We start from the raw sequence: 23301 nt of genomic DNA on the forward strand, positions 1-23301 counted from the left end.
GATTACAACATTAAATTATATTTTTACATCTTTTAATTAAATAATTTTATGCCCCAAGTTAATTGCAGTAAAAAAATTCAATTGTTGTAAAAACAAACATGGTAATTTTAGAGGTAAATGAAGCGCAGAATTGATATTTTTTATCATTTCAGTAGATTTTCCTCAGGTAAAACATTCGTATTTAGAAAAATGAGGCAGACGTAAGATTATAAATGACTTTTAAAACAAAAATAGTACAAATTGAATGAAAATCCTTGTTTTGAAAACCATAAAAAATATCTACTGTATTAACTGAAGCTCCTATAAATATTTTTGAAAAGTTTAAAAAAACATGATTGAACATAAATTACAAAATGTTATTAAGCTTCAATGTTTCCAGAATGGTACAAACTTTTGCTGATATAACTTCTCAGCTGGTATTTGAGAATCTTCAAAATTACTTATAATTGATAGAATTTGATTATAAACAATTTAACAATTAAAAAACAACCCTTTCTTCTCTTTTTTCAAATTTAAAATCTGAAGTACAAACGAGGAGCATAAAAAAAATAATAAGGATAAACATATTTTCAACTGAAGGACGAAATTGTTTAATTTTCCTCGTTTTAAGTAGATGAAAAACCTATACTGCTAGGAAAATGTTCCATTTTTCAACTTTTTATTATTATTTTCTAGTGACAAATAAATAATTTGTTGTAAGATATATTATGACATTTTATTACTGCAAATAATTAAACAGAAATAATTGCAAAAATAATGCAGGGAAATGTCTATAAACATCAGGTGAAATTAAACATGAGCATATTAAAGTTCTGCAACGCCTGCGAGCGTGTTCTCGTTATTGAGGAAAATCCGCTGGATGCATAAGACACGCGCGTTGTCAAAGAGTTATGAGATAATTACGACCAGTTTGATAATCAGTATATATACGAGTGCACGAAAACGAGAGCACATAACGATTTCCCAGAAAGCTGCAGTCCAATTGAGCAGAGAAACTGTTAATAAAACGGTATAATTATGCTGGGATTGCGCCATATTCGGTGGTTTCGGCAAATCGATCAAAATAATTATTCAAATTACGGACTCGTGAAACTTTTCTATAACTCGATAAGATCGCGATTCGCAAATTTGTATCATTATACGATTTTATAAGGCTTGCTGAGAGGAAATGATAGTTTCGAATGCAAATCAGGCCCCTTTTGAAGAAACAAGTGTGGAATTTTTCGCGTTGCTAAATAAATAGGCTGCTGCTGGCATTCGAAGGCCTTTTTGCGCGTTGCCATTAGATAATTGCACGAGGAAATTTCGAGAAAATTATCTTCTCAGTATGAAGCCGCTTTTCATCATTAGATGAGGTGATTTATTTATTTTGAAACTGGAAGGATAGAATTTGCGTCAGGATTAAATTGATCTCTAGGAATTCTAATAGAAAAGGCGAACTTTAATGCAAGAAAATGCAATAATTCTTTTTAACTTCTTTTTATCCTCAAATAGATTGATTGACGATATAAAATTATAGCCTATTCGTTTCTAAAAAAATTTACTTACTGTCAAATGAGCGTGTAACATAAAATATTCAAAGGAATTTAATTAAGTATGAATATTAAAGGAAATTTAAAATTTATATTTGGTTCCGAGGTTGAAATGTATCATAAATTGATGGAAAATGGGATTTTAGAAGCCTTTTTGAATAAATCAATTTGACAAAAATTTATCATTAAGTCTTATAATTCCTTAAATAATTCTTTTCAAGTCTTCCCAGCATATCATTTTTTCAAATTCAATCGAATGTTTTAATCGAAAATTAGAAAGACAGGTCCAACAACGACAATAATATAGAATTCAAAGAAAATTATTTTCTTTTAAATAATTTGAAGTTTTGCTTTCTTCAACAAACGGATTATTTGATTGCAGAATAAATATTAATGGATGTTGTATTTCAGCAGAGAATGCCCGGCGAAAAATTTATAATCATGATTTGAATCTAGAAATAACTAGGTTGTACAAACAACTGTCAGCAGAGACATAAATTTGATGTTCATTATTAATTTCCATGACCAATGGAAATCAGGAATTTATTAAGTAAATTAATAATTTCAGTAATTAGGCAAAAAATTATTTTCTAATCAAGCTTCATCATTCGCAAATATATTATTATACATGAAAATATATACATTTTAAATTATTTAATTAAAATTTGTATAATATTCAAAACAGTAAATATTAAAAAAATTGCAATTAAAAAAATTTACCACTTACAAATTATTAAAAAATATCGTAAAAATTTATTTAATTCTTTCACAAGTGGAAGTGGAGTCGACATCAATGAAACTTTGCGCGCACATGTGCTCGAGGCTGTCCAGCTCCTAAACAATCCGAAAGGGAGAGTGGAAATCGAGGCGCGAGCGTTGACCAGCAGCAGCCGCTGCTCCAATTCGCGACTCACAACATTGGCAACAAACAAAATTTCTCACTTTAGCAGCGTCACTTGCGATTGCATCTCCGCAAATCAATTCGTTTAAGCGACCGGACTAATAAGCAGGTCGTGGTCACATTATCACGCTCGGACCGGCGCTTTGACCCCTTCGACCTCCTCAGTAGTTATCACAGATCTCATGAAGGAAAAGTACTGTCTGTGTACTTTTGACGGAACTTTCTTTCTCTCTTTCGGCGCCCATTTGCATATTAAATTCCCATGGCCTCTTTGATTGTTTCTTTCTTTCCAATTACTCACGCATGTATATAAAATTGCTATTAGCGAATATCTAAATAAACGCATGTTGCATCACTAGGAAGTGGATTCTTTCTCGATGGGAAATATTTCTGAAATAATTGCTTCCACTTTCGATCGCAATGAGGATTTAGCACACGTTTAGAACAAAAAAAAATGCCTTTCTTTCTCGTTCTTTCTCCTTCGACCGATTTTTTATTTCGTTCCGAGAATTTTTGCCAGTGTCTTTCTCTTTTTTTCGACGACAATTTTAATTAAGGATAAGTTATTGCTCGGCAACAAGAATGGCGGCTCCTCGAAATTTCAGCAATTTCTTATTCAAGACTTGTATGCAAATGTGCGCGGCTCACAATCCGCGCGTATGTGCCCGTGATAAATGACCCCTTATTATTATTTGCCAATGTTTACTTCTTGTACAGTTACATACGAGTTGCCACTTTTAATAAAGAAATGTTTCAATGACTCCAGCCAGCAGGCGACAGCAGCCGTCGTGCGGTATCCGGTGAAAATTAAAATATTATGCGACGCCTGACGTTCATCATTGGGGAAAATATGCGCATACGAGACTCCATAAAACCATGCAAATGAATTTCGAGAAACTAATCGAGGTAAAAGTCTTTATACCTTTATAAAAAAATTATTCTTAATCCAAATTTTCCATAACGTTATAAAATCGTGATTTTCAGAAAATATTAAAAAAAAAAATGCAGATAATTATAATATTTTAGTCTTAAACAACAAACAACACCAGGAAAATATTCCGAATTGCCTGTAAAAAGTTCTATTAATAAACAATTATCAAATGATGAGTTGAAAACGTGTTTTTCTATTAATTTTTCAGCTTTTTTTTTAATTTACTTCAAAATTTATTTTGGCAGTCAATATTTTTTTGCAAATGGAATTATTGTAATACAATTTATGAACCTTTGAAGTTAAAAAATTCTAGAATATAAATTGAATTGTGAAAAAATTGCATTTCCTAATCTGCCAGGCATAATGCGTGAATTAATGTTCAGAGCTTATGACGTTAATTAATTATATTTATGCGGGTAAACAAACATCAGTCATGTGCGCGCCCAGAGGTGAAATTTAATTTCATTATTATATAATTCGCCGCAGACAATGCGAGCAACGCCCGCTCATTTGGCCCAAACTTTAACCTGGGCTGGACCGACCGAGTTCGCCCAATTTTCGTTCGATTTTCAAGGTGAGTCGTGCGCGTTCGAGTGTCCGCGCTCTTTATATTTCCCTGCTCACGCAAATTCTGTGAATGTGCACAGAGATCACGGCCGAGTGCATTTTTCCCACACGAAATTCAAACAGCATAATTTAATCGATTTGGGTGTAAAAAAAAACAACGCCCGCAAACGCGATTTAGGTAATGCGGATAAAATTTTTCGTGAAAAATGACACAAGAACGCAGAAGTATCAAGGTTGCTGTCATAAATCTTTGAAAGAAGGAAGTTTTAAGAATGTGGTTATTCTTGAATAATTTTTTTTTCCCGCCATAAAGAAAGAGCAAAGTTAGTAAGAAATTTTTAAAATTCTTTTTAAAATGATACAAATTTTCGCTACGAATTTCCCACGCGTAAATTTATAAAATTAAAAATACAATTTGTCCTACCTTTCGGTTGTCTGCGAGTTGACGGTCCATTGCTGATGAAAACCGGCGGAGCTTGGACTTTTTCCTCCTCATCAAAGTCTTCAACCCTTTGATTTTCTTCTTCGTCCAAAGGTTGACGGAAATCGAACGGTTCCGTCTGCGTTTGGTGACATTTGGTAGGCGACTTTTTTGGTTTGGGAGGAGTGTCTAGGCCCAAAGATATTGAAGATGGGTCAAAAGACAGAAGGGCTGGGGAGGTTCTGAATGGCTCGGGGGTGATGTCAAAGGGATTCAGGGCAATCAGGGCCGCAGGTTTCGGAACGCCACTGACGCGTACGTCCTGTTCGAAGAAGGTGCTCGAGATAATCGTCCGGTTTGCTGGCACAGTTAATACATCTGAAACAAATTAATAATTTTGTAATTACTTGTTACAAAATAAAATTAATAAAAAAATAAAAATTGTTGTGAAATGTGTAGAAAAATTAATAAGAAATAAGCTGGAAATTAATTTTATTATTAATGACCTCAAAATCAAAAGTTATATTAATTTGAAGCATAAAGAGTGGGGTTTAATTAAATAAAATTTAAATTAAAATGATTTTATAAAAATAATTTAATTGATATGAAAGACGGTTGAAACTTAAATTATTAAGTGCAATTTGCACCGTTTTTATTAGACTGAAAAAGAAGTTCATATAGAGTCTCAAAATAGTAAAAAAATCTCAAATGAGTCTTTATTGGTGAATAAAAAAATTTAATCTTGTCTATTTGAAATCAAAATGACAACGTTTGCTATTGAGATAACTAATTTTTGAGCAAATTAAAAAAAAAATAATAATAATAATAAAAACTTTAACTTGTGTAATTAAATTTTGACAAAATATCACATCAAGTTATCCTTTTGTGAAATTGAATTTTAAATTACAACTTTATAATGAAGACGTTTGCACAACAGGAGGCTGCTTAAAAATTCTACATTCAAAGCACAGCAGGAAAATGAAGTAATAATCTAAAAATCCCGCCAAGAAAGTTGCATGGGATCGGCGAAAATGTTCCATCTCGGCAGCAGCCACCGACGGCGACGTACAAACAAACGAGGCAAGCATTATGGAAATAAGTAAGTGATTTTGCATCTCTATGCTTTCACCGTGGAAATAAACGCACGTCTACGCTATAAAAGTGAATCAACCGCAGCACCTGCATTCGAAATGTCAACAGATTAGTAATTTATCTCGGCCGGTGCTGCGGCTGATTAACGAGACACGCTACGTACTCGAGCACAGCATCCATAATAATGACATTAAACGCTGCAGCAGCATCCCCGTTGCACCGAGAATAATTTATGTCCACAACTTTCCAGACGAAAGACGAATAAGGTGCAAGTCGCCCTAAGTTATTTATATGAAAAAGACATAATATGAAATCTTCAATCACCGATTTCAAATAAAAATCAGCACGGACTTTAAATTGTAAGTTGAAAAGTTGTTCTATATTATTATTTTAAATTTAGATAAAACTCCATCACTTGAATTGAAAAAAAAACTATGATTTTTGCATAAAATTTATAGAAAAAAAAATGTCAGTTAAAATTTTTTGGCAGCTCTCCCTTTAATTATTGGGGTGGATTTTAGCTAAAAATTTTGACTTTCCCCCAACTGATTTACGCATATGAGCTCAAAATTAATAATGAATGTTTCTGTGTAAGTAAAATTATTGCAGGACTCGTTTCTCGGAATGAATTGCAGTCTGAAAGGATTTATTCGGCGAATTTTTTTGTTTAATTAATTGCTCCTGTCGTTTGGCAGCACAATAAAGCTGGAATGTCCCTCGAATCGGACTCGGTCGTACCGTTTCTCGGAATTTTTCTAGGGCATGCACTGCTCGCGAAATACATAAGAGAGGCATGGGTTCTTTGATCCCCGCAATAATTATTTGTGTCATTATACATTCGCGTACAAAATAAATTCTTCCTTTCTCTTTTCAGCGAGCGCGTGCACGCAGCTCTCTTTCTTTTCGCCTTCTTTTTTCGCCCCGCAATAATTAAATTCGTCCGTCTGGCTTATTTTTTTTACCCCAATTTCGTCACCAATTTCGTGTCGAAAACGCTGAGATTATTCATTACATAAAATTTAGTTACATAAATGCATGACTGCACGAGAAAAGGACCACTTTTTATATCGAGGTGTCATTTCCGTTTGAGGTTGGAAAATGTTGCAAAGTTTTATGTGACACAAAAGTCATATCGCTGCGTACGATCGCCGCAGAAAAAACGCGACGAAAATAATAATGCGCAAATAAATCGATGCAACTAGCTGTTGAAATTATAGTTTCATGATAAGAAAAAAAGGACAACTTTTACCGGCGCGCTCCGAGCAATATTACAAAGATCTGTCGTCGCGATTTTGGGACGTTTTGAAACAAGCGCGGCACCGGAATCGTAAATTTTCCCTCCTCGACTCCGAATAAATACGTTTTTATTTTATATATTATAGCGGCTGCCGAGTTGACACCTGCATTAGTTATACTTTCATAAACTACGCCGCCGAGAGATAATCTGAAATAAATTAAGATAAAGAAACACACACACAGTTTAGGCAAAGCTTGCTCAATAAATGTGTCTCCTCTCTTTCGGATCGAATGTCGCGCAGACAAAAAATTGTTTGCGAAACTATGCCTTTGATGATTTGCAGGTTTGGAGAAGAAAGTATTATTTTTTTAATGATAAGGGGATTATTTTTGCGGCCAAACAAGGCCAAACATGTTGATTGAAAGTAGGTCTTTTGGTAAAAGTGACAATTTGATGAAAATTAAAACAATCAAATATCGATTTACATTGAAATTAAATATCTTATTTTTTTGGTTACTGGTTTGAATGAAATTAGATAGATCATTATTCAATTTGAGATTGCCCTCGGGACATATATCAGTTTAAGTGAAAATGAAATACTATGATTGTAAAACTTATTCTTTGATAGAGGGAAATGATTAACCCGTAGAAATAAAATATGTACAACAAGACACTATTTTACTATCATAAATGCTACAACTTCAAATCAAATCTTAACTGTAAATAAGTTTTTCGTGAGATAAAAAATTTATTCAATTCAATTAATTTGTTATCTCGCAATAAGTCATACCTAAATGAGAAGTTACATTAGGAGAGAATTGGCAGCCAGATCTAGTAAATAACTTACTGAAACTAATAGTCCCAATAATTTGGAAGCAAAAGTGTTTCCAAATTAAACCTACTCGCCAAGCTGGAACGTAAAAATAATTTATTAGGTAAGTATTACTTCCTTTTTAAGATAACTTATATCAAAAGATGAGTTATTTTTGCAAAATTATCATAATTTTTGGTACAATTTGCTGCTCAATTAATTATCTAAAATGTGATAGTAATTAATAGGTTAATTCAGTGAGAGATTAACAATATTAGGGTACAAAATAGTTATTTGAAATGTTACATCAGATTTAAATTTATATCTTATAAAAGAACGTTATCAAGTTTTTATTTAATTTTAATACAATTATCTAATATTTATTTTTTTCGTGATTATTTTGATTAATTTTTGATATTTAATATACTAAATATATTTTCATTTGAATCTTATAGACATGAAGATAATAATTATTCTTACAAACAGAAGACGCAAAAAATATTATTATTAATATTGTAAGCAATTTCAATTATCCAATTAATGTTCAAGTTCTCCAAGAGAGGAATTTGACTACGCCCTCACATTGTTCAATGTGTCGTGCTGAATTATTTTAAAACATATAGGATAATACTTAAAGTAACGAAATATATAAATTTGGAAAAAAAACTGGCTTATTGTTAGGTGCCTTCAGCTTTAATATTTCTATTTTACTTGTTGATAAAGCTTTAATGTTCATCAAATAATAAAAATCACGCGGTTTGTAAAGCTAATAAGGACTCTTGATTATAATTCATATAATTAATAAAAAAATATTTTTTAACGAAAAATTACATAAAAATGAATATTTCAGACAATAGAGTCAAAATAACACTTCCTTGTTGTGAGGAAATTCAGGGCGTATTATTTGAGAAAGCAGTTCAGACCTCGATATAGTTAGGCACGTTGAGGTAGATAAAAAACGGTCGGACAATAAATATCGCCGGTGCAAACAATTCCATTTGCAGGCGTCATTCTTGACAACTTTGCGCACATCTCGCATCTGGCGACGATCAATTAAATGGAATCGGGGGCAGTGCAATTTTCCAAATATTCCCAGCACAGTCCAATAAGAACATTGCCGCATTCATTAGGAAATAACAACAATTGGCTGTAAATGAAACTCTCTTTGCGGACAAAAGGAGCGGCCGCGGGTTTGTTGATAAACATCTGGCTCAAGAAGTCGAAACACTGCACGAGTACAATCGAACACGATTCAGATCATATCTCGCGCACATCAGAACCAAAACGACACACAACGGTAGGATTATTTGCCTATTTATTTACGGAGAAATATATAACATCTCTCTCGGGGGCAACAGAGAAATTGCCGCCGCCGCCTTTGTTGGTTGGAAAGTTTGCGCCGGTAGTCGAGGAATATATAATAATGCCTGTCAAACTCAACTCGCATAAACTAGCGCGTCGTTATTCACATTTTACCGACGAGTGCTGCGAAGAGTGGGCCATAATTATATCTCTGGGACGGCATTATATCAACACTCTTGCGTGCGATTACCATTAAATCCAGAGTACCGACCCAGAATAAATGATAGAGCGCGTGAGAGACAAAGCAGAATTTAGCAGCAGGTGTTAATGATGAGAGTCAACAGCCTCCGATTTCGACGCCAATACCGATGGTACACATGTGCTTTCAACGGGTCTGATCAAATTGATGGTTGTTGGGAAAAGTGAATTATTATCTAGAGCAAGAAGTTATATTCACAGATTGCAAGTTCAATCCACGAGCATGGTTTTGAGGTAATTTAAATCATGTATTTTAAATTTTAGTGTTTGAATTTTGTATTTTTTTTTTCGTAGTTCACCATTTTTTTCTCTCCATCAATTTGAGAAAAAAAAATGTGTACATCAAAGCTTAGTGGAACTTATGCAAAAGGAGAAAAGTAGGCAACAGTTGGCAGGTGCACTTCCGAGACAAATCTACTTTACGTCTTTGATTATGAATATAAATTTAAATAAAACTATTTGTAAAAAATATAAGTAAATTGAACGTTGAAAATTTTAAGCCATCGTTAATAATGGGAGGAAAAACTATGCTTGTTCATTTATTTTCTGTCACGTTTTTTTATTAAATTAATTAATTCAGGATTAAAAAATAAATATGTAATATGCTTAATTAATTATTAATTAATATTTTTAGTTTATTTTTATTTCATTTATTACTTTTAATAATTCTTATTAATTTTATTACTTAGATCCAATTATTGTTTTTTTTCTAATTAATATAACAAGCGTTTTTGTACTATTAGCTATCCTCTTTTAGTGTACAAAATTAAAACTTATTAATATGTTGGGCAGTCTGGAACTGTTTAAATAATTAAATAAAAATTAAATTCGTGACAGGGTTTAGGATGCCATAATGAAAGTACAGCTTTGAAAATGATAAAAAATATGCGATTATTCTAGAGTAATTTAAGTCATTTGGAAGGAAAGAAGATAGACATTAATTAAAATTAAAATTATCAGTCAATTAAAGGGCTGTAAATCCTTTTAATAAATTTAAAACTTCTGCTAAAATACAAGGTTGATGGCCTAAATGAATAAAAAATTTGCCTCTGTGGCAAATACATTTATATAAATATAATTTGAATGAGAAATCCAGGAGAAATTTCATATTCATCAAAATCCAAAGCGCGGCGCTTTGCATGTCGAGTGTGTACGAATAAATTTTTACACGCTCCTTGCGTGAATTTGAGCCTCAAACAGAAAAGAAAGGCAACTCCTTTATGTACGGTACGTGTTTGTACAGAAAACGGCTGCTTTCATTGCCATTCCCGCAATTTATCAAGCATACACATAAAATAATTTCCCCGACGGATCCACCTGTTTTGATGCCGCACACATGTGGTGAGCATCACAATTTATAAATAAATTGCAGCAGAAAACGAGGATGGGAAGCGGTGGCTGGCGGCGGCCGCCTCCGCCATCCATCTCTCGCCGCGTCCGCAACAATTAATTTTTACGTCTTATTGCTCTGTAAAATTTATTTATAAAAAATTTAAAAATAATCACCGCAGAACCATCAGAAGCATCCGTCTAAAATTTTCCCGCTCAATGTGCAGCAAAATCATCAATCACTCTCACAAGGTATGTTTTTTAAGAGGTTTTGATGAAAGTTGGATAAAATAATGCAACCTGCACAACCTTAAGTGTGTTTGGAAATAGCTAATTAAAATTTTAAAATTTTGTAGAAAACCATTAATTAAATTTAAAACAAAAAAAATTATAAAAAAAATAAATCCTTTAGATTGTGAGAGGTAAACCAATTTGAGGAAGCAAAACAACAAAAGTAAATTAAAATATTCTAATTTCGATCAGAAACCTCAATTTTCACAAAAGAGAATTAAATTTGAATTTTTAGAAATAAGTTTTACTACTTGAGTCTGAACCTGTGTATATCTGATGCAATTAATTAACCCAGTGAGGAAAAGAATTCGCACAATAGGGTTCATTGGTCTCTTGTGCTGATAGTATAAAATTTTCCACATCGGCGGCGACAGGCACGTTTGCAATAAAAAGTCGTGTCCCATTAATAAAAAAAAAAATACAGGTGGCGCCTGTATTGGTGCTGCTTGAGGCGCGTTGGCCAACCGAGCAGTGGCCCTGCCATATAAAGCGTGCGATTTTCATAACAAGATTTGCCGACAAGTGATTTTTATTGAAAGGCTCGAGTGAAATCAATTAAAATTAAATAAATATCTATTAAAGACATAAAGAGAAATTGATTCTCTCGCGATTTGTGTTGAACTATGGAAATTCTTGTAATATTATTATTGTCGGTCTGATCGGCCGCAGGCGTACACTATGATGTTGTTGGACAATTAAACTACTCAGCCAGTGAACAATATCAAAACGTGGTTTTCTCTTCTCTCCTGCAGGCGAATATAATAAAATTGCTCTTTGATTGCTTCCGTTAGAAATTAATTTTAAAAAGGAAGATGAGAAAAGAAGTTTGATAAAAATAAAAATAAATCAATTTCTAATGAGAATGTTGCGGTAAAATAATTACCTGCGATGAAACTGTAAACAATTTTCAACTCTTCAATTTATCCATCAGATTATCAATATTCTTTAAGCCTCTTGAATTTTGATTGAACTAGTGATTTGAAAAAATCTATCAAAGAATAGCAAATATTATAAATTGTGAAAAAAATCAAATAATCAGGAAATTTACACCTTTCTATTATTGTTCATGAATGTTACATAAATTTTTTACAGCAATACCAGATTTGACTCTCATCAAAATAACTTGCATATTTCATCAAATCGAAATTCATAGAAATTTGTGTATATATTTCCGCGTTTGATTATCATTTTATAATGACCAATTATTCGATAAACAACAATATTATTTCGGAGAATTTATTTAGGACAAGGAAACGCTCACAAACAAAACTCGAGACTAATTCCTCTATATGCATCCCGCAGCGCGTGTCGAAATAGAAAATGTATTTTGTGAAAAATTCTTCTTCTTCCTTGCCAATGATGAGACCTCGTGGGTGTTTTGACTTTCGATGGAGCGCCTTGGAGTCTCTTCGATTAATTTGCTGGTCTATTTCCTTGCCTTGGCAATGAGCTTCTTCTCGCGCCAGTTAAATTATTTTTCTCCATCCGCCTCCACGCCATTAAACAACAAAAGATCTCAATATAATTAATCGCCAAGGTCTGCACGCGAGTAATTAGCAACGAGAACCGACGGCTGCACAGCAAAAGACTTGAGGCATTCGAGTGTGTACAATTGCTGCGGAGAAAGAAGCACACGTTTTATTCCAATGAGGATTCACGGCCTGCAGTCACGATGAGCGAATCGAGCGCGCCGATTTATGACTAGAAAGATGTGGTGAAAATTCATATCTAAATCGGGAATTTTGCGTGAATACCGTTTTTAGATGTATTTTTTATGCGTATAACTTTTGCGGAATATTTGGATGTTCTCGTCACGCGTCTAAGATTTATGATTATGATTTTAATTAAACATGTTTTTTCTAGCTGGAAGGTTCCTAATGTGTGGTCGATTTACAATGCTAATAAAATTGTGAATATTTTTTTGTTATTATCAGGAAATGTTTTATCGGTTTTATTAACACAGAGCGAATTTTATTTGCATTCAATGATTAAAATGTAAAGCTAATTAGCCGAAAAATTCTGCCATTAATCTCAGCACTGCAATAAAAATTTTATATGAATAATACTAATAAAAACAAGCAGACATTTATTATCTGTTCATATTCATGCTATTTATTTAAAAAACTTTTGCAAAACTTTTGATTGCACTATTTTTTACTTCATATTTAGCATTCAAAAATCTCAAATAATATAAAAAAAGTAATGAGTGTGACAATCGGATGAATTAAAATCGATACTAGAATTAAGAATAATATTGCTTTTCAATTAAGGAAAAACTATTCCTTTTTAAATTAACTTAATTTTGTTTAAATTTAATGCACTCCCAAGATCCATTCTGCATAATATCTTCAGGAAAAACTTTTGTCATAAAATTACCTTTTTCATATTAAATAGTTTATCAAGAAAACTAGCATAAAAATAAAATTACTGTTTATTTTATAACAAATTAGAAATAAAAAATAAATAATTAAAATTTAATTTTTCGAATGCCCTAAAATTATTTTAATTCATCAATGACCTCAAGATAAAATACGGATCATCTTAATTTGAGCAAATAATTTAGATCAAGATCAAGCAGGATAAAAGTAAAAGATTTTTGGCCTCGGACGAGCGCTCGTGCTCCACACATTAGACCAAATTTAAAATTATGCCCGCATTTCATTATAAACATTCAGCTCGGCGGTGCGGTAGGCGCAAAATAAGCCAAAATCTTGACCTTTCTCCCGTTCGGAGAACAATCAGGATCAGGAGAGGTTTGTTGTTTTTTTCGTCCACCTTGCTCAACCTGCTCGCGCCCGACACGCCCACATCACGACACTTCGGGAATAAAAATATAAATAAAATTTCACACGCACAACGTATATAAATATTACGTAGGGGACGGCGAAACGAGAAAAGCACGTTTCTGTCCATAAAGCGAAATGAATGAGGCCCACAATAAAATCATTTGAAGGGTATGATGTAACATTTTTATAATAATGAGTGAAAGTGATTGCACTGCCCCCTAATGCAAATAACACGTCGGTCGGCTCGCTCGGTCATCCACACGCGCAGCTCAAATTGTTTTTCAACAACACGCCACTTCCTCGTCCACCTGCTCCAAAAGTATCGGGAAGCTTAGCTTGGTTTGCGCGGCCGAGATCAAATCCGGTTTCGTTCCACGCAGATGAATTTATTTATTGGATGGACATCAATGAAAGGGACAGTTTGCTCCGCCGAACAGGTGGACGCAAAACCGCGCTCTATGTTGTCATCGGGCGAAACTGCCGATTTCATATATTATATTATGTGAATAGAAACTATATTTTTTTTTGTAGTCTGAGGGAGAATTGAAAATTCGCTGATAATATAAATCACGAAATTCCATTAAAGTTATAATTACTTTTCGTATTCAGAAGAGGAGAACAATTTGAAGAATTCGCTCCTTGTTTTCAATTGAAGGTATAAATCCTTAACTAGAAAGACTTTCTATCGAGTATATAACAATATACCATTCAATTTTAGAGAAAAGCCTGCTGGACATTGAGAATTGCAAAATAATAGTGCGTTGAATGTGGTTTGATTTAAGGACCTCTCTGTTAATTGTCTCTATTCATTTTCAATTGGTGCAGTCTTGGATTTTCTACCAAGATAAAACGCAAATCAAAACCTTTCAAAACTAAATTAAATCAATTTTTCTTGAAATCCTTTGAATGCCAGTCTAAATTTATCTATTTTTCATTGTTGTTTTTACCATTTTTGGAAAAAAAAATTGCAAAAAATTGTATTGTGAGGGAAATAATGAATTTTTGAATTCATAATTGCTGAATCCACTACTAAAAGATTTCCCAAAACCCAATTCACTGAAGTACAAACTTTTCTTCTGGAAGTTATTCTTAATTATTATTATTTTGAGTAAATTAAATTATTAATTACCATTTTTTAGACTCTTTTATCACTCAAGAAAAAGCACAGAAGTTAAAAAAATATTAATTAATTCTCTTATGGGAAAAATATAAAATTTATACTACAGAGTCTCCTTATTAATTTTGTGTGTCTTGTGATGTCAGATATGGAAGTTCTGGTTTTTTCTTACAAGGATATGACATTTTTGAGCAATATCATTTGCACGTTTTCTTCTCATTAGCCGGTCAGCCACCTCATCTCATATTTAAGTTAAATTATTCAACTCCTTACGAATCTCTCTGCTCATTAATGGGCTTCTCGTCGAGCATCCAAATTAGATTTACGCTTCGGGGAAATGAAAACCGACAGTCGTTGCCCAAAATGAAAAGTATAGAAGGCAAATAAACTACATCAATTTATTTCGAAACCAAATCGATTCGCACTCCTATTTGAGAACTGCGGCACAGCAGTTATATAATTTTTTGGCAATTTCGCACATGGGTGTGTATAATTTTGGGCGATTACGATTCTTTTTAGAAAGCTGATTGAGAGGAGAATTGTAATTGTCTTTAATTTAAGAAAGTGCCAACGATGGTGAGCTGCGAGTGAGTGGTGCAGCGAATTCGATCCGAGCAGGCGACTTCTACTAGGGCACTTACTTACTTACTTGCTTGCTCGAAGAGGAAAGTCACATTTTGCGCGCCGAGCACGCGTGTATTGTAATTAAACAAAAAGAAATGGCGCTCCTCGTTTATGACCCCGGGCGGCTATTTCAAATATATATATATATATAATTTTTTTTAACGCCGAAAAAACGCGTAATGGATTTCGCCGTCGGGGACCGAAAAAAGTGATTAACGCGTGGACTTTTTGCTTTTTAGCGAGTCTCAGAAGAAACTGCGAGGCACTTTAAAATAACACCTGGACTTATGAGCTGATAAAAAAAATAACAAAATATAAATAAATAATGGAGAGTTTCAACTTTCATGATGTCACATGACAAAAGGAGCCTTTATTAAATTACGGACCTTCAACTTGGGCTCTAATGGAATGCGCCCATCCGAAATAAGCCACTCTGAAAGAGAGAATTACACTTATTCATTTTGCAAAGCGCCTTACAAGCGACTGAGTCACAAGCATTTTTGCTTTCCACCGGTCTAGGATGATTCAGAAGCGAAGGAATCCCCTTGACAAAGGAAGAATTGCGGATTTATTGGTTATTTTTTATGCGAGAGGAGTGTTGCTGGTGCCACCTGGCCGACTCACGCATTTTTTTTTTGTAAATTTGACAAGGTGACTAATTCCACCGAATTTTTCATCGCGTGCACCTCAAGTTTCACAATTACAAAATGCTACTTTGCAGATTCATGGGCCGGCACAGGTGTGCGAATACGTGAAGGTGTAGTTTATTTGACAGGAAATGCTTGCAACTTTCTGTTACTTTGCCGAGGAAAAGGGCGTGATTTAGCTGCTGCTGTTCGCCAACACTCAATTGTGCGACTTTATTATGAAAATAAAAAAAACCAAGATTAGAAAGAAATAAAATAAATAATATTATGAAAACAGACTGGAGATGGATTCCATTTTTTTTTTTTAAAACAATACAACATATTTTTATTCCAGACTCAAATTTACTTACAAAAATTTCATGAAAAGCCGTTTTGTGATCAATAAATTCAAAGAATAGTGTTTTTTAACAATTATTTTCTTCCAAATCTCTAGGAATGAAGTTAATTTAATTTTTTGAAATTTATTACGGCACTGACTATCAAAGAATATGAGAAACTTTAATTGAACAGTCATTTCATTATGTATTTAAATTTGAAATCATTTAATTGCTTAAACTTTCTATCTCTATTGAAAAAGTCAATAGAAAAACAAAAATCATGCAAAACGTTCCAAATTAAGTAAGATTATCTGTAAATTTTTTCGCGTGAAACATTCAAACAAGCCTTAGGCTATTATGTACATATAAAAGTTAAAATTTAAATCAAATTTACTTAATTTTATTAACATTTAAGATATGTACATGGTCAAAATGAACTTTTAAAGAAAATCAAAGTTAACCATCCATAATAATAACATTTGTCTTTTATTCTACAGTTTATACATTACTTTTTTAAAGAGGCTTTTACACCAGTTCAACGTAATAATAATAAATTGCTATATAAAAGTATGTAATTATTAATTAAAATTTCTTAGTTTTAGAACAATTTGAGTCTTTCAATCTCATTTCAAAGGTAAAATGTTTAAATTTATGCCTATAATTTAAAATAAGTAAATTTAAACTTTCAAAAACGAAATAACCGTTCATCAAAACAATTTCCATCTCCGGTTACACGATTTGCGATTATTGACATCAGACTTTCTTTGCTCTTTGCCTTTCCCAGGTGCTCACAATCAATGTGACCAGGAACCGATTCATCACTGTCTCGTATAGGAACCAACGAAAACATTCGCACACATTTTAAGCCGCCGCACAAATGAAATACAATGTGTGCTTCTTATTTATGAATGGGCACGCTCATGAAAAGAAATTGCGCTGATTACTTGGTGAAATATTGAGAGAGGCGCGGTTGCACAAAGCGCGGTCCTTGCGTGAGATTTATCGCCGCGTAAACATCCACCGATCGGGCACTAAATTATTCTGCGGCGTCGGCGGAAAACTCATTTCGACGCCCGATAATTCATTCGAGCGAGAGAACGAGTAGCCGCGCGCGAGTGGACAAAACGAACCAACTCTCCTCGCGGGGACAAAACATATATATACGCCTCTCATTATTTCCGTTAATTAACGTGAAATTTCCTGATATGCTCACAATGCAATGCACTGACGGATTTTAATTAAAAATCCTCACCAAATCGGGCTAGCGGTTCATTGTCCGAAGAAAGTTCTGCAATCAAAACAAACGCCCAAAGCTGCAGGTCCCGTATTCGGCCTCGCTTTTTTATGTAAATAATATTGTATTAAAAAGCTGCGGGATTTGTCTCTTGACCTCAGCCAATGAACTGCCCAGAGTGGTTTTGTAAAAGCCTAAACACATACACTGCTAATTTTTATAATTTTCTCCAGCTACTCATTTTTTTACATAACCATGAAAAGTATCCGGTAAGTGGACGTTTACTTTCGTCATCGGGTTACGCGGCGAAGCCACCTGAGAATTATTTCTTTAATAATATACAATCAAGAGCAATTACAATTTGTTGCATTTTAATTTGTCGTTTCCTTCCAACTGGTTGCATCGCCTTTGAGAGAAAAAAAACACCAACACCGAGATCGTTTTCCGCGAGAGAAATCTTGCAGTTATTCGGATAAAAAACAGAGTTTTTTGTTCACCCGTAAATATAAATTACACATTTTCACAAATAGGAAACTCAATCCCATAAGAGGAAATCAAGAAAATTAGTATTGAATTAATTATATGCAAATTCACTTTCTTCTCACATAACGGTTATTTTCTTTTGAGCTAATAGGATTCGAAAGAGATAGAGAAGCGTTTGACAAATCCAAACACAAAATTGCTTCCCACGCTCGGCCGACTTCTTAATTTTCCAAAATGAACCTGAAACGCTCTCGTTAAAAACTGACAGCGCAACGCGTCTGCAATTAAAACATAAATTATCCCGCTTTGACTCTTATCAAACACACAAGCCTTTCTCCGGCGCGGTGTTCTCACGTGTATAAACGGTTGTAATAACGCGCAAAAACAAAAAAGCTAAATGGCTTTTTGCGCACTCGGATTGCACACCGAGAGCAATTACAGCCGCCGTCGCTCCGCAGATGAAGAAATGATGGAAAAAAATTACCAGCTTTCGATTATAAGGATTGAAAATCGCACGGTTTTTCGCGAGAGGTGAAAACTGGCGATAATTTCGAGAGACTAGAAATTGACCCATTAAAAACGGTCACCTCGTAAATCGTCCAAGATTGGTATCTTCAGACGGTTTGATTTGTGGCTAGAAGAGATTTGGGCAAAACGTGTCATCTTTCCTTTTCTCTCCCACACAAGTGCATCCAGAAGAGAGGTGGCCCCATTTTCACTTTCCTCAACACACCTGCGAGACGAGCTCTTCAAAAAGTTTCATTCATTCCGTTCTTTCTACAAATCCATAAATAATTGTGACGCTGCCAGCCATTTCCGTTCATTCACTGCCTCGATTAGTGCAAAGACACACATTCGCGTATTTATATTTTTAATTCGAGTCGATAAATCACTTTAACTGCTTCGCAGCACCAGAGGAAATCCACCTTTATATGTTTCTCTTCTTTTCCCGCGAGCGTCTCGTTTGGTTTCGAGAGGTGCGTAAAATTTATTCCGCTTGTCGCTGAAACAAGACCCTGTTTGTTTTCCCATGCCGATATATTCGGGCCCATAAATATATGCGTGAACAAAAGAGAAATCAAAATGCGTGTTGTTTCGGGAAAATGGTCTCGTTGTAAAAATGTTCGCAGCCAATTCAGTCTTGATTGTGTGTATTTATTGCGGCTGTCAAACGCATTTCCTGCTATATTTAGAATGGCCGATTTAATTGAGCGATAGTTCCAGAAGAATTGTAGCAAAAATCAGCAAAAATAAAACTAAACTTAATAGTAAGATAACAAATTTAAGTCATGAATTATATTAATATTTTTATGTCATTATTAAAAAAAAGTATTTATAATTTTCAAATCTGACGCAATTTTTTTCAGTTAAACCAATTATTTAATAAAATTTTGTGGTACAATTTCACGATCGAGGGATGATTCGTGGTGATTTGAATTTAAAAGGTCGGCTTTTCCTCGATGAGTTTTGTGAGTTGTTTATTGTAACAAACAATATACATATGTTTCTCCATATTTCTGCTGCGGGCTGCAGCCATAATTCATAAGCTGTGAAATTATTTTTACAATAATTAGTACAAAAACCTTTTTTTAAATATTTTTCCTCTCAAATTAACACTTTTTTGTGTGAATAAATTATTTGAAAGTTACATTTTTACAAACAAAATTTTCACTAATTGACAATTTAATTCAACAACAATAAATAAAAGCAGACTTTAAATTCAAATCACTGTTTAGTAAATTAATTAAGCTATTTCTGAATTATCTTAAAATAGTTTAGAAAACTTATTTAAGTTTTGGAATTATTCTGTAATATATTAATTTCAATTGAATACTATAAAAAAATTAATGATAACTGGAATAGTTTATAAATTAATCAAATATTTTATATAACTGTAAATTATATCGTGAAGTTCTTCATTTCCTGTACATAAGACGTAATCAGCAAAATAATAATTTTTTTTACATTGACCACAACAAAAGCCCCTCACTTGTGCAACTTGAGCAATTCACGCTCCATTCATTTAAAGCTATATTATGCTAAAGAATTTAAAAATATGAACCAACAAAGTCCCCCCTGCACTGCTGTATTCGGATCGATTTCCTGCAAACGTGAGCTGATTGATCTCTCACTATAGCTGTTATCCATTGTTTCTGAATGAAAGTGCCGCTCACAATCAAACTTATTGTTTGGCGGCGCACAATTAACAGTTAATATTTTGCATGTCGTTCGAATATCTGTCGAAACAAACGCGTTTCGAACAAAACAAAGTCGGTTGACACTCTGTATAAAAATAAAAGCCTGCTGAGCAAATCAAGGAGAGAAAGTCATACGCAAAGTTTGTGTGCGGCTTTACGAGTGCGTGAGACGTGATACACAACACCGGCGCACGTTGAAAAATATGAAATGAATTTTTGTTTATCAAAACGCACCGGGGTTTGATTTCAATTAAAGCCGCAAAAGAGAGAAAGAGATGCGGACTGTCACTCTTTTTACATGCGGAAACTATGCATGCCTTTATTTCCAAGTGAAATTTTCGTAATGAGAGAGGGATAATTCTTCATTAACGTCGTTTGACTTTCTTCCGTCAAAAGATTCGACTCATCGACCTGTATATTATTTTCGGTTGATGATTTGCGGCATCTTCGTGCCAGAAACAAATAATTCGATATTGCAATGGTGGCAATAAATATTGGCCAAGAGCGGATTATTGCTCGTTTCCATCGAATTTGCGGTCTCATTAGCGAGGACCGTCATTAAGGATAGCACAAATAAATCAAAACATCCCGTCGGCAGCTAGCGAACCGCAAAATATTTCATTATTCGAATTGCGCCAATCGGCGAATTTCGAATTTTATTACTATAGAACCTGATTTCTAGTTTATATAAAGTTTGTCAATATATCTTGAGATGTATGAATGATTGACGCGCGCCGAGGAGTGCATTTGTGCACTTATAGAACTTAATGATGCAAGAAAGCTGCTCGTGAAATAAATCAGTTGAAGGGCCGCGCATCTTCATGACTCGTTTCTTGTTTGAGAGGCGATTGTATCATCGCTTGGCCAACTCAACTCTTCTTCTATGTTATTTAATCAAGAGTTCATTCCCTCTTCATTGAGTCATTCGCTTAATATTTTAATTTGGATTATGAGAAATGTGTCGTGCGTTTAATTATTTAGAGCTGCGTGCGTGAGAGCGGTAATAAAAAAATTACGCCGCCGTAATTGCCGCAACTCGCGGAAAACAGCCTCATTTTCGGTCTCTGCAGCAATTTCTATTTCAATCTCTGAAATAAAAATAAACACCGCCGAGGTTGTCGGTTTATAATTACTCCAAATAAATTCGAAATAAAATTCAACCCCGACGGCTTTTTGAGGCTTCGAATTAACTTTCTTTCTTTCTTTCTCTGGGCAATTTTTTGTTTTTTGTTGCGGTCTCCGTTTATATTTTCATTTCGGCGAGATAAAAATCGATTTACTTTTTGCGTCCATCAAGTTTTGATGATGCGCCGCCGGTTGATCGGTTTCTCTTTCAGCCGAGTCAATAGCTCATCAAAATCTAATCCTGCAAATACAATTCCGGCACAATAAAAAATAAATCGATCGACTTTTACACGGACCGTCAAAACCGTTGTTATGTACCGCACGGAGAAAGCGATTCATTCCGAGAGACTTGACCACCCAAGACAACCAAAGGTATAATATTTTGCTCACCTCTGACACCGGACGCCAATCGCACAAAAGTGCCGCGGCAAAGATTTATTTAGCAGCTGCGGTTTTTCTTCTATTGAATTATTGCGTGTAATTTTCGATTTTCTGCTTCAAACGAAAGTGAAATTTTAGAGTGTAACTTCCCTCGCAAATATCATTCAGTTTATTGCGTTCATTTCCTTCTTCAAATACGACCAAAAAGTAATTAAAATTAAGCTGGAGAAAAATATGAAGGGAAAGAAAACCACAGAATTCTTCCTCAATTCAAAGCGATCGACGCAATCCGGATTGTTCCCACAGTCGTAACGACATTAGGCGGCGTGTAATTTTTTTGTTTGCAGAAAGAGACTCGGACGATACTTTGACAATTTTCCACACTCTCACAAGCACAAAGACTCCATTCTTTGCTACTTTTCTTATCCATATTCAGAATTCTGCACGCTTTTAGCGAATTTGTTTTTCTTGAAAATGTTCCGTTTATTGGTGCGTTGAAAATTGATTTTTGAATTGAGAAATAAATTGTACGTTTTGCTCTGGAAGACGTGCATCTATTCTATAGAAAGAATTTCCAAGTGCGTTTTAATGTAATGATAGAGGGCAATAGCATAATGACTTAATATACCCCCAAGTCGTGGGAACTGCATTCTGAGAGATATTAGAGCGAGTCATGGAAAATGATCATGTTTCGTTTTGAACCTGATTATTTTCCATATTATCTTTTCTTCGCGGGATAAACAACTTCATTGGTCGGGGTTAAGCTTGCAGATTTTATCGCTAATGGAGACGCGACTGCTGCTGGAATGGATTTTCAAAACGTGTTATTGTCGCTTCGATGTATTTCCTCCTCCGCGAGCGCAGAACAAAGGCACATTTGTCAATTTTGACAATTGCCGATAAAATTGAGTCGCGCCGCGTTTCGCACTCTGAATATTATTCAATCTGCCGTTCATTTTCATTCTGCACGCAGCGGGTTACGAAATTTAACCTTCGCCGTTTTCAAAGCGTTTAACAATATTGGGAAGTTGTTTAAGTTTTTTTACAATAGTAATTTACGAAATCTAATATAGACACAGAGATGAATCATCAGAGAAAATCACTTTACAACACGGCCCTTGAAACTTGAACCACTCTATTTAAAAGAAACTTAATTATTAATAATGTTTTGAATCATTTTTAAGGGTCTTCCTGGCTATAAGCCTTGTAAATATTTTACGACGGCTCTTTTCCTCAATCTATTTACTATTCATAAAACCTCATCAATAAAAAGAAAAAATGCATACAATATTTAGAGATAGAAAGAAATGCCAGAAAAAAATTAAGTTTTTAAAGAAAAATGAATTTTTAAGTCTTTTTTTAATTAAAATTTCTGATATTTAATTTGTTTTTAGTGATGTTTAGTTTGTTGGTTAATAAGTTGCAATTAAATTTGAAGTATAATAAAAGAAGTAATTTTTTAAATACAAATTTAATTCAAAATTTTTACATTTTTAGTTTTTTCTGTGAAATCAATATTTTTTTTATTATTTAATTTGCAAAAAGCTAGGCCGCGTGTGTTTAAGTGGACGTCACAGTGCGATGCAGCCCATTCATTATAGCGCGGCCGCTAGACGAGCCACGCGAATTTTTTTCGCTGACAAAGTGGAGCTATTCGCGTTTGGGGAAATTTCAGAGAAAGCCATCGTCGCTATCGTGTATTGGGCGAGGTCCTTCC

At 34.0% G+C, this 23301-nt stretch overlaps 1 protein-coding gene across 1 annotated transcript in view; it reads right to left on the minus strand.

The window, feature by feature from the left end:
* The window catches only part of LOC132193608 (centrosome-associated protein 350-like), a 117313-nt gene that overhangs the window by 47133 nt on the left and 46879 nt on the right, over positions 1-23301 (minus strand). Inside the window, exon 5 of the mRNA XM_059614377.1 lies at positions 4356-4730. Within this exon, the coding sequence (XP_059470360.1) occupies positions 4356-4730 (375 nt within the window). The remainder of the gene's footprint in view (positions 1-4355; positions 4731-23301) is intronic.

The sequence above is a fragment of the Neocloeon triangulifer genome, unplaced genomic scaffold (genome assembly GCF_031216515.1).
Source record: "Neocloeon triangulifer isolate White Clay Creek 2 clone unplaced genomic scaffold, ASM3121651v1 ptg000004l, whole genome shotgun sequence".
Taxonomy (NCBI): Eukaryota; Metazoa; Arthropoda; class Insecta; order Ephemeroptera; family Baetidae; genus Neocloeon; species Neocloeon triangulifer.